The 13,728-nt window shown below is 37.8% G+C and overlaps 1 protein-coding gene across 1 annotated transcript in view; it reads right to left on the reverse strand.

Moving 5' to 3' along the window:
- LOC132303459 (uncharacterized) overlaps window positions 1–13,728 on the reverse strand; it is a 74,345-nt gene that overhangs the window by 46,590 nt on the left and 14,027 nt on the right. The window contains exons 5-9 of the mRNA XM_059800719.1: window positions 11,892–12,011; window positions 4,584–4,712; window positions 4,360–4,485; window positions 752–807; window positions 532–631 (exon numbers count right to left, since the gene is read on the reverse strand). Of these exons, the coding sequence (XP_059656702.1) occupies window positions 532–631; window positions 752–807; window positions 4,360–4,485; window positions 4,584–4,712; window positions 11,892–12,011 (531 nt within the window). The remainder of the gene's footprint in view (window positions 1–531; window positions 632–751; window positions 808–4,359; window positions 4,486–4,583; window positions 4,713–11,891; window positions 12,012–13,728) is intronic.

Here is a 13,728-nt window from a genome sequence, read left to right on the forward strand (position 1 = left end):
CTTTGAGAATCAATCTAGGATTCTTCAAAGATTGTCATATTATATGTAATTGAGAGAAGCAAAGCAAGGACCAGAATTGAATCTATCTAGTCATGGAGTTCATGTCTATGGAAATGCGGATTGCATCAGCGTCTTTCAACAGATCACCTACTAAAGGATCAGAGGTGATCTTGCGTACGAGTAAGGAGGAAGTAGGTGATTCTAGGGAGAATCTGGTAACTTTGTTGTAACTTATTTCTCACACAGTGGATTTTGATCTGCCTGGACTAGGCGACTTGGTTTTTTCCTTTCTAGGGTTTTCCATATAAAAATAAATAATAATAAATAAATAAAATAGTCTAATTCACAGAGAGTACTCTTAACTTATTAGAGCTTTGGGTAATGGCTCACAGTTTTCTCAAGGTAAAGAAGGTTAAAAACACTTTGGGGATAAGTTCTATCTGATAGAATTAAGCTCCAACCTACAATAGATATATATAAATTGAAGACATTTTGGGCAGTGTATAAAGAGGTGGCTTAAATGTCTCTTACTTGCAGTGAAAATGACAGCGTATAATTAACATGGCAATCATCTGGTGGAGTTATCAAATCGATTGGGCATGTTGAACTCTCACACCTGGGTTTTGTTGCCCTATCAAACGAGAAAAAAAAAAAAAAAAAAAAATCATGTTTTCACATTGACCATATCTTGTGAAGCCAAATGAATACAACACCCAGGGCTCTTCAAAATTGAACCAAATTTTATACTCACACGCTTCTACTTTTATCATCATCCAATGGAGCTTGAAGTAAAGAACCTGGCCCAACCTGTCATGTGTGATGTGAAGTCAAACAGTTGAAACTAACAGCCCAAGAAATGTAATACTGTAAAATATAAAAGCAGCATTACAAGTATACAATTGATAAAACAAGAAAATTTTCTTTGATCAGAGCAATATAAACTAAATCAAAAAAATTACGAATACAGGAGAGTAAAGAGTGCCAGATTGAAAAACGGAAATATGAATTACATTCCAATACGTTCCAGATTACCATGAGTTGAGAAATGTTTTTGTTTCGCATCACGTTATTATGCTAGTAATGATGCTTCAGAAGAAGATATAACAGAATACATACGAGATTAAAAACTAAAAATAAACATTGCTGCAGATACTTGTTATCAGTTATAAGTTATAACTATAAGAAGTTAAAAGCAAAAAACCACAATAACATGCAGCTGCAGAACTAAATCAAGTGAGACCACACCCAAACAAATCATGAATACAGGAGAGTAAAGAGTGCCAGATTGAAAAACAGAAATATGAATTAAATTCCAATACGTTCCAGATTACCATGAGTTGAGAAATGTTTTTGTTTCGCATCACGTTATTATGCTAGTAATGATGTTTCAGAAGAAAAATAAAAGAATACATATGAGATTAAAAAATAAAAATAAACATTGCTCCAGATACCTGTTATCAGTTATAAGTTACAACTATAAGAAGGTAAAAGCAAAAAACCACAATAACATGCAGCTGCAGGATACTGGTGGAGTACTGGTGTCTCCCAAAAAAATCATGCTCATATTTATGGAATTACAGGATTCTGTTCCTAACAGATTTTTTATTTTAAATAATAAAAAAAAAAAGGTAGATTTGGGTCGCAAGAGAACTTACTGCTGGCTTGAACCCCATAGCCAGTAACAAGTATTCTTGCAACCCAAATCTCCTTTTATTTCAACAAGAAACCAAGTGGTTAAGAGTGGAAAATATGGAAATTAAAATATCTACATAATATTTTATAAGAATTTAAAACAAAATGATTTGCTTTTAATAGAACAAGGGATGAGATAATATTAATAAAACATTTCTCTATAGGAATTTTTTTTTTTTTTTATATAAGTTCTCTGTAGGATATTTTGTGAAATGAATTAGTGCTTATGCAAGCCAAGAAGGACTAGACAAATATATTACAGCGCTATTTTGAAACATACGGATGAATTAATTCAAGGAACACCTGAATGACAGTAATAACTTGTCAGAAAAAAAACTTAATAGTGATGTAGAAAAAGATTGTTTAGGGTATTGAAATGGTGCATGGTGGACACAGAGAATAGGAATAATGCTGCGGAGATAGAATACGGAATGGTGCATGGTGGACACAGAATAGGAGTAATGCTGCAGAGGCTATCCTAAACTTTGCAATGCCATATGATAATAGCTTAAAATTGCATAATATTCATAGGTTTAGTTGGCATTATCCAATTTATTTTACAATTCCCATATTTTATACAAAATATAAGAAAATACATATTCTTCATTGTTACATATTTTCTTGGTTAAAATGGTGAATTAATTCGTGGAAAATTATTTTGTAGAAAAATTAGAGAATCGATATCGATCGATCCAATAGCAACATCGATCGACGGAGAGGAAATGCACAAGATCAAGCCCAGAAGGAGATCCAAGTGCTGAGATCGTTTATGGAGAATTCTAGAAGAGGTTTAAAAGAGTTTTTAGCAAGCAAAATTCATGCTGGGACTTTTTATTAAAGGGAGGCAACTTCCATATCCAAATATGGAAACAATTTGGAAGAAAAGTTATGCACCAGCCTCAGTGAAACGCCATCATTTTTGTATTTAAGAAAGACTCATGAAACGCATTCCAAAAGGTCAAAATTGGGCTGCAAGTCGACGCAAATATGAAAGGCAGATTTTGGCAGATTTCCTTTTCCACACTTTCCAATTTTCTTTTTCTTGGAGACAACCCTACATCATCTCTATATTAGAAAGCCGACCAGCAGATTATTCGTTCATACTATCTCATATTTTTAAGTTTTATATTTTTATTATTAGTGGCGAAACGTTTTTGTTAAGGCTAGGAACAAAGCCACAACATCGATATGGTTTTTGCTTAACGATTTCCTACGGTTTTAATGTAAGTTTTCATAAGCATTCACCGTACCCGCAGTCAACGATAATCAATTTTATGAATTCATCTTTTGAGAAATATTCTGAAAAAATAAAATAACTTTCAATATCTTCTGATTGGGATCATATTTTCTACAAGTCTCAATTGAGTGATAAAATAAAATCGTTAGCAAATACTCTGAATTTGTTGTGTGTGAATCTGAGAAACCTTAGTGCTTTTAAAATATAATTATTTTTACTCAATTTAATTCTCTACTATCAATGTAAAAATATTCAGAAACCTTATAAATAATTGCTCTTTTATTTCACCGTAAATTGTTGTTTTCGACCTCGGACTTACCGAGCTTATAGTACTTCACGACATCCTACACTTGGAAGCATTATTAAAGTCGGAGCACCATAAAATCTTATGATAGCAGAAACCTATTTTTAAAAAGAGACATATTTAATAACCTCTAACAACAGAATATATGATTCAAACTGATCTTTTTCAAACTATCATAAAATTAAAACGACGCATTAAATGGAAGAGTACCAAATTGTACGCATTAAACGGCGTATACTCTAAAATTGAGAGGTAAATTCTATAAAATATCTACTAGATCAATCCTTTGTGGCATAGAATGTCAGGTGGCTTAGAAACAACTTATCCATAAGATATGGCAAAATTCCAGATGCTGAGATGGTGTGAGGCAGAAAAGGAAAGGAAAAAATAGAAATGAGAGATTTGATTAGATGGTTTGGCCATGTGCAGCAACGGATAACATTTGCACAGATGAGAAAAAGTCATATAGTCCTTATTTAGCGTGTTAGGGGAATGAGAAGACCAAAACTAAAGTAAGTTGAGATACTTAGGAAACATAAGATAACTTGTTTAATTGAACTTATGCCCTTAAATAGAGCGGAATGATGGAAGATTATTTTTGCAGCCGAACCCAAATAGTTAGGAAAAAAGCTTTGTAGAGTTGAGTAGAGAAATAGAGAGATACATAAATCAAAATATCATTCTTTCATGTATCCAAATATCATTTTTTTTAAGTAAGTTTTTTAGAGGGGAGGGGAAGTACCTTATTCAGCTTTTTGTGGAACTACATATATCATTTCACATGCATTTCATGACATTTATGCCTATGAATTCTTGGCTAATGCACACAACAGAAAATTACAGTAACTTGGCATTTGTTCATCTTCCAAACAACTTATCACCTCAATTCTCTAGTCCTCGTCAACATAATACATCAAAACCCCCAAAGAGCCCATCATACTTCACTCTGGTGGTACTGTGGAACCTTTCTATGATACTTATTCAGCACCGGACAAATAAAAAACATTTTTCAGTAAAAAGGAAGGTCCACACAGTACCCCGATTAAATGGATGATTCCAGACAGAATCAATTAAAAAACATCAAAATTACACATTTAGAGCATATAGTGGTAAATAAAAATCTTACAGTAATGTTATAAAATAGTGACAAGGAAAGTCGCTGGCCTTTAATTGCATCACCACGACCGGTTAACTTCAGAAGTCCCTGACCATATACAGCCAAATTTGTATTTGAACTTATCACAGAGTTCTCCTGCCAAAGATGAAGAATTGTAATTAATGCCTCATAATTTGTTACCAAGAAACAACTGTTTAATATCAGATATATGGATGAGTTCCACATGAATGTACCCTTAAAACAATGAGATTCCTGACTTCAAGAATAGAGGTAGTAACAACAGTATTTCCACCACCGTCGATTTGGATTTTGGAGTTCCACATGAGTAACATCTTGACAGCAACTCTGAGTGCACCATAGACCTTAACTCACAAAAAGTAATTTAGACTATCAAAAGAAAAGTTGACAAATACCTTCTTAGAACCAAAAAGACAACAAGAACATATCCATGAAGAGTGCAAAACTCATAATGCAAACAATACATTTGGATAAATAATAGTTGTAACGAGTTGTGTATTCTTCAGCGTATGCTAGAAGAAAGGATCAACGAAAAAAGAGAAAAATGGAAGGAAATAGAGAAAATAATCTCTACACCCAATAGGCAGCAATACTAGTACAAGAGTGATGTAGCTTATGTCCACCTAGCAGGCTTACTTTTGGGTATGCACTTCTTTTCTTTTCTTTTTCTTTTTTTCTTTTTCTTGTAGCTTTATTGTCCGCTTTTGGCTCCCCCGGACCAAAGACTTCCCAAGGGGTCACCCATCATGGTACTACTCCAAGTTAAGCACAGTTAACTCTGGAGTTCTAGTGGGTTCACGGCCATCATGGCTTTAAAACGCATTGTGTCATAGAAGAGTGTTGAATCTACATATAGCACTTGCCCCTTCCACACCCAGGCGATGTGGGATTGTGCACCTGTAACTTGCCCAGTGTACCTACTGGTACCACTTGCACACGCTCACACATACCCGCCCACAAGTTCACCACAATCACCCTCCCTACTTTGGGGCCCAACGTCCTCGTTGGCCACACTTCCGACTGGATTAGGCTCTGATACCATTTGTAACGACCCTTACCCTAACCAGACACAATATTGTCCGCTTTTGACTTTCCCAAACTAGAGACTTCCCAAGGGTCAACCATCCTGGTACTACTCTAAGTTAAGCACGCTTAACTCTGGAGTTCTGGTGAGCTCACGGACATCACGGCTTTGAAACATGGTGTGTTATAGAAGGGTATTGAATCTACATATAGCATTTGCCCCTTCCACACCCAAGCGATGTGAGATTGTGCACCAGTAGCTCGCCCAGTGTGGTAGTGTCACTTGCACACGCTCACACACACCCACCCACAAGGTCGCCACAATGTACATTGATGATAATAATTTTAGTAATTTAGTTGGTTATATGCAATGCCTTGTGACGTGGGCATGCCCAAATCCTCACTTTAGAAGTCACATGACAGTAATGTTGCGTTTGGTGTGCAGGAATAAAATGGAATGGAATGCCCATTCCAACCATTCTTATGTTTGGTATGCAGTTTAAAGTGGGAATGGTCATTCCATTGGAATGAAAATCCATTTCTGAGAAGGAAAATCCATTCCACAACTAAACCTATGGAATGGCCATTCCATTCTCTTTTTTTTCCTAAAAAAATCAACTTCCCAAAAAAACCCTTCCAAGCCCAAAAACCACCACCAACACCACCACCAACACCACTGCCTCCACCACCACCACCACCTCCACCATCGCCACCAACACCAACTTCCACCATTGCCACTACCTTCCACCACTACCCAACCCGTCACCATTACCGCCACCGTCGTCACCACCACCACCATCACCACCACCGCCACTAAACCTATGGAATGGCCATTCCATTCCCAAGTAATCTTTTTTTTCCTAAAAAAATCAACTTCCCAAAAAAACCCTTCCAAGCCCAAAAACCACCACCAACATCACCACCAACACCACTGCCTCCACCACCACCACCACCTCCACCATCGCCACCACCACCACCAACACCAACTTTCACCATTGCCACTACCTTCCACCACTACCCAACCCGTCACCATTACCGCCACCGTCGTCACCACCACCACCGTCACCACCACCGCCACCACCTACACCATTGCCACCTTCCACCACCGTCATTGCCATCGCCACCACTACTGTCTCCGCCTTCCACCACCACCACTTAGTTGTCGCTTCTACTTTCTTCCATCGCCACTACCACCACCATCGCTACTACCACTGCCACTGCCTTTCGCCACCGACTTCCACTACCACCACCGCCTTTACCATCGACTTTTGGCACCACCACTGCCTTCCACAACCACCACCACTGCTGTAACCGACTTTCACCACTGCCATCACCTTCCACTACCACCACCACCCCCTCTATTGCCTTCCACCGCCACAGCCACCTCCACCACCACTGTCACCTTCACTACCTTCCACCACCACTACCAACTTTCACCACCGCCACCGCCTTCCACCACCACCACCTTCCACCACTGCCTTCTACCATCGCCACCTTCCACCACCACCGCCGCCATCGACTTCCACCACCTCCTTCCACCACCACCTTCTGCCACTACTACCTCCAATACCTTCCACCACCACCACCACCACCACTGCCGCCACCGACTTTCACCTTTGGCACCGCCTTCAACCACCACCTCCACTGCCTTCCACCACCACCACCACCACCATCACCACTATCTCCTTCCACTATCACCACTACCACCGCGCCACTGCCTTCCACCATTGCCACCGCCTTCCACCAACACCAATCCGCATTCCGCTGCCACCACCGCTGCCTTCCACCATCGCCACCGCCACTGCTACCTTCCAACACCAGCACCTACACCACTACCATTTTTCACCACCACCACCATTGCCACAGCCATCCACCACTGCTGCCATTTCTTTTAAAAAAATTACAGAAGAATGTTATTCAGTTAATTTAATTTATTTGTTAGTAAAAAGGGTATTTCGCAGAATTTAATTTGAAATTAATTCCATTCTAAATTTTAAATTGGTCCAACCAAACACTAGAATAGTTATTATCATTCTATTCCTACACATTTCATATTTGCAACCAAACAATAGAATGAGGATGACCATTCCATTCCATTCCCATTTCCATTCCATTCCATTCCCACTTGTATTCCATTCCATTAAGAGCAGTACCATCCCATAGTTATGACGTAATTTTAATGTTTGCACCATCACTTCTTCTTTCTTTTTTTTTGATAGATAATAAAGATTTCTTTTTTTTTCCTAATTGGTACTCACACACACATGCCTCCACTGAGGCTCGAACCCTAAAAACGCTCAAAAGGGGAGCAATCCCAAATAAGACAACCGTTGTCCATGATGACACTATAGCTTTAAGCTATCAACAAAATCCACCATTGACATACAATCCCGCCCATTTACCCAAAAGAATAAAGAAGAAAGTATACTATACCTAAGAGCCCAAATAGGAGACTCCACTCCCTCAAAGTATCTCCAATTTCTCTCACGCCACAAACCCCACCATATACACAGGGGAGTACCCCTCCAAGCATCTCTAACTCAGCTCTCCACTGTACACCATCTCCAAGTCTCTAGCAAGTCGACCGTCGATTCTAAGAACACCCATGGAATACCAAATGCAACCAGAAACAAAGACCAAAGATCCCTTGCCACCGAGCAATGAATGAGAAGATGGTTGACAAATTCCCCCGTCATCTTACACCTGTTAACCACAACTTGACTTCTTCTTCTAAGATTATCAATAGTGATGATGCTTCCCAAAGCAGCTGTCCACGAGAAAAAAGCCATCTTCAGTGGTGTTTTTGTCTTCCAAATAGCTTTCCAAGGAAAAGCGGGCCAGTTAGATCCACCATACTAAAATAGAAGGACTTGACCTCGAACACCCCTCTCGAGGAACCCACCCACACCATCTTCCTCCTTTTCCTTTCACAATTATACTCTATCCAGAAAACAATGAGAGTGTATTAGCTGATTCACATAACTACAACACCACTCATGATCAAGGTGTCTGGAAGACCACTTAACACCATCTCTCTTTTCCTTCTTTTTCCTTTCTTTTATATCTGCCTTCTCTTTTCCAACCATTAACAATTTCTTTTAATTTTTAGAACTATCTTTGGTATTAATTGCACAAAGGAGCTGATATCAGGATATAAAGATGCATTCTCATGCCAAACAGCCCACACGTTTACCACCGTACCAGGCAATTGCCCCCCATTTGCCTCAAATTTGATTTTTCACATGTACATCAAGCCTTTAATGGTAGGAGAAAGTTTTATGACATTAGCCCAACAAATCCATCATTTGTGGCATTTATCTCTTCTGTTTCTGACTGCTCGTTGTTTACGGCCTATTGTGCAATATTAGTACTTAACTGTACTTGTTTATGGCCTATTGTGCAAAATTTCCTTGCACAGTTTAGGGTAAAATATCTCCCTCACTTTTTCACAAGACAATGTCTCCCTTTTTTTGACTGTTTATCATAAAAAGCATCTGAACAAGAAGGGCCAAACTGGGAATATTAGGTGAAGCACGTTTAGCACTTCCTAAATCAAGTTTCTGATTGAGCCAAGTCTTGTTATACTATTATATGACATTAATTTAGTACTGGTGTATTTATATTTAACTTTTTTTATATTAAGCTTATTTGAAGATATTCAAATCTGCTAAACATGTTTTGCATAGTGGTCCATGGCTCTTACATTTGTTCAAGTTGTTTCTTACGATATTGGGTCTCTTTTATGTGGTCTTTGTTAAGCCTAGGATAGTCTGAAATTGTCAGTGTCAAAGTTTCCTATTTTAGTATAGCATGGTGATAGGAAAAGTCTAATACTTTGCAAAAATATAGGTACACTTTTCAATGATAGACTTAATCAATTAGAATTTGAGGTTGTGTTATTTGTAATGCAACGTAACTCTAGGGACTTAGTCCTACAGAATTCTATGTGATAGTCTTAGACATCTTATTTCCACTTTTCTTTAATTACCATTCATGGGTTACTATTCAGTCCCAAAAATAGTCCACGTTTCATCATAGAAACCCAATTTCATCACAGAATCTCTAAAAAACGGTCATTGCCCAGTGTGCTCCCCGCTAAGCAAGTGTGTCAGGAAGCATGGACCGGATATACACCACGTTTGTCATTATTTGGACATTGCTCTCATGATTCGGGCCAACATTCTCTCGCGTGAGCTCAATAATGTCTCCTACCTTTCTGGCCATCAATATAGCACCAAAGAGCCTACTAGAGTACTTGCAGTACAGAATTTCCAGAGATCAAATCCCTGAAATTCCTGCAACCTAAATACCTAACACTATAAAAACCAATCTGATTCCAATCTCTTCCAAATAGTAAAGCTTCCCCTATTTTTCTACTTTTAAAAACCCCAAACAAACAAGGTTTTCAAAACCTTAGGCCACCATAAAACCATTTGTAGGCATTATTTATATGACTTCCAAGTGCTGTTCTGCATCAGATTCACATGTCAGAATCTAATTTTTATGGATGAATGAACTAGTCATCTAAGGCATGATTATTGATTAATGAAAATTGAGATCCTCGAGAAGGCTTATACATTTAGGGAAACCTAAGGGTCTAACAAAGCTTGAATTCTCATAGAAGCTGACTATTTGTGGCTAAAAATATTGGCTTTGGATATAAGAGATCCAATCAATCTCTTAGAACAATGAAGAAATCATAATCATTGCCAATTTCATTGTTAGCATGATAGAATCATGGTGAAGCATTAGTTACTGAATACCCATTGGGGGTGTTATATGGATCCACCAAATTGTATATATTTTTGCAACTATATGAAGCATGAAAATTCTAACCAACTATATTCTCTTTATTATAAGAGAACAGGAAACCTTTCTTTTTATAATTAACCTTTTGTTTCATAGAGAACAATTAGAAGACATAACGCAACTCAAAAAACCTTGATACATATGTAAATGCAAATCCTATCTTACTTAAATCTATGACAATCGTCTTTTTGAGCACCATACCAATGCACGAATTGGTTTACATCAATTTGTAGGGAGATCGTGTCTTTTTATCAGAAGTTGTTCTCCGAAGCATCAAGTTGGCATCCTTTGCTTGAGGGTCTTCAGTTCGATTCAATTTCTGGGGTGGATAGAGATAGGTTGGAAATACCTTTTTCTCAATAGGAAGTGTTGAAGGCATTGAACAGCTGCAATGGGGATAAAGCCACAGGTCTTGATGGGTTCTCTATGAGATTCATTCTTTAGAGTTGGGAGGTGGTTGGGTGTAAAACTGCCAAAACTTAGTTAGGTTTACAAGCCAATGCTGACAAACCTACTTAACCAAGTTAGGGCCAATATGCAATCATCCAGTACAGTAAACGAGCTTCAAATTAAGGTGGACTTAAAATAAACAAGACCAAGGATTAATCGTAGGATGACAAGTGACGAGAAAAATACTTATTCCAATAGCTTAACATGTGGCCTTTGCCAGTAAAATGGTGCTATTTATATTATTATCTCAAGATCGGTATTTCATGTGAAAAAATACAGGCTGTACAACCAAAACAAAAAATATATATATTTAAAAAATAAAAATAAAAAAGAATTACCAATCCTTTTCATGAACTACGGAATGCCTATAAAGATACATGACCTTCGCATTCTGTAGTCATTAATAACATTAAAGCAGTGATTTTTTTTGTGAAAACAAGTTTGTACAATGAGGCTTTCTTTCTTTATGAAAATCGAATGTGAACACCAAACCTTAGATTACCTTACGATAAATGGATTATATTGTTTAATTGAAGTGACATACTTGCATGACTTGTACTTCATACATACTGCAAGCATACATAAGTTGAAAAAAAAATATGTTCAAGCATGTTGAAGCAACGCATTAATAAAATGGCAATCACAACAGGCTCATGAACAAGTTCATTAAGAAACTGTCTCTGTTTATTGGCTATGGATGAAAGTTCCATCATGTAACACAAAGATATTAAGGCAGATAGAGTTCTCAAGATAATGCTTTGTAAAGTTGAACCAGTATATTATTGGCCTGGCTAACAACGGCTGCTACTATAATTCTAGATATCCATATAGGGCTGCCATCTTGTTATAATTTCTTTTGGGCAAGTGATATTCTCAAAAATAATAATTCAAAATAATCTATGAATTTAGAATAAAATAACATCAAAAATCAACAAAACCTGTAACTAAAGAAGAGTTCCTTTTATTCTGCATTCTAAGCCTCCCATACAACAAAGGTTTAAAAATAAAGGTGGACGATAGGCAAACAATAATTCAACAGAAAATAAAAGTACATCGTCTTGCAGAAGACACTCAATTTAACCAACAATTAGATAACATAACGACTAGCTGGGGTCTACATTGGTTTTTTCGCCATTCAGCTCCATTTATATCAGATGGCAATGAAACGAGAACAGATAGATCACAACTAGTTAACAAAGAAGCTAAAAAGAACATAAAAAAATTGCAAATAAATCCCACACCTTTATAATGGAGTCACTCATTAGAAGTTCCTCTGCAACAAGCTCAAATTCTGAAATTGGATACTCAGACAATCCAAATATAATGTTCCCCCCGCGAAGTAGACTAATTTGGCCCCTCACCTATACAACAAAAAGGTAAATTTTAAAAAATATTACTTTAAGGGAGCCTTGTGTGTGTGTGTATATAGAATTATCTCAAATGATATTATTTCCATGAAAAAGCAATTGAGTCAAGCAGAAACGATGAAATATTGTTTTATTTATAACAAAATGATTTGGAGAACGAGAAATCTACGAGGAGACTATAACTCATCACAAAGTAGAGCTACTGCAATTTCCCAAGAGCATTCATTGCTGGGGCCAATGACGCCCCCAGGTGAGGGCGAAGGGGAGACCTCTTATGCAGCGGCATCAACATAAATGCAAAATGGTGTATCATCAATCAATTTTTTGTAACAATTCTATCATCTCTAGTATTGCCTTGCACCGTATCGTCTATATTAAGACACTTAAACCTTTAGAATGAATTTAATAATAATAATTCAGAGAGTAAGAAGGTCTCTGAATTTGTTATTTTTAGATTCTAAAGTACCTCTAAAACAATAGATAGAAACAACCCCACCACCTTCCCCAAAAAAAAAAAAAAGAAAGAAAGAAATGCTTAAAACTGGTCTGTCTTCAAAATAGGCAAAATAAATAAAATTGAAACGCGTGTAAAATATGTAATGTTTTGTATCCAAATCTTTAGTACGATTACTGTAAAATAAAGTGAACAATATATATTGGTGAAACAAGTTGTTTACTTTTTATTGCATAGTACCACATCAAAAATAATAATAATAATTATAGTAATATAATAAAGGGTTAATTCCACCTACACCCCCTGAACTTTGACCATATCCCAGTAACACCCCCTCTTGGTTTCAATATTCCACCTACACCCTTTGACCTTTTGATTTATGTAGCATGTGGGCTGTTAAGCAACCAACAGTTAGTGCTGATGTCAGCAAAAAAATGGCAAAAAATCAATTTTACCCCTCTAATATCTTTAACCATAATGACCAATGCATAATTACAGAACCATCCTTAACTTATTAACTCAAAAGCACACAAATGCCCTTCTATATTCACTCTCTGCCAAACCACCATCACTGCCCAATACCCACCACCATTTTGCGTCACCATCACCACCATCGTGCCCACACATTCTCTTTGTATCACATAAAAACTCATCTACACCGGCTTCGTCATACTCCGTCTTCGCTGGTAAGTTCATTGCCCACCACATCCATTACCACTGGATCAGTTACCCATCAACAAGTACCAGTCGCTGGCCATTGCTTCCACCAACGCCACCACATCCATTGCCACAACAAACCCCCCAAAACTAACAAAGACCCGATACTCCAAATGAACTCAAAACCATATTCCATCCAAACCCACCAACAATGAATCAAAAAAGAAGAGAGAGAGGCTCTCAAGTTCAGACGAACCCAACTAAGAAGCTCCATTCACGGTGGAGCTTGGGATACGCCAGAGGCGCAATTAACGAGGATGCAATGATGATCAGCAGGCAAAGAACCACAAACTGTGACGACTGGTCCGGAGGTGGATGATGTTCAGTGGTGAAGCAGTGGTGACGGACTGAAACAATGGCAGAGATGTGGGCCGATTGCAACGGTGAACAACTCTGCAATGATGATTGGGTTGAGTGAACGACGATTGGGTTATGAGTTTGGTATTCCGGGTTGAATGAACGGCGATTGGGTTGTGCATTTGGGTCAGCGATTGACTATTTGAAGCACGAAGTCGCCGACGATTTGGTTGTGCGTTTAGG

Source organism: Cornus florida, unplaced genomic scaffold (assembly GCF_030987335.1).
Source record: "Cornus florida cultivar Cherokee Brave unplaced genomic scaffold, ASM3098733v1 CherokeeBrave_3.0.0_Hap2_Chr04, whole genome shotgun sequence".
NCBI classification, from domain to species: Eukaryota; Viridiplantae; Streptophyta; class Magnoliopsida; order Cornales; family Cornaceae; genus Cornus; species Cornus florida.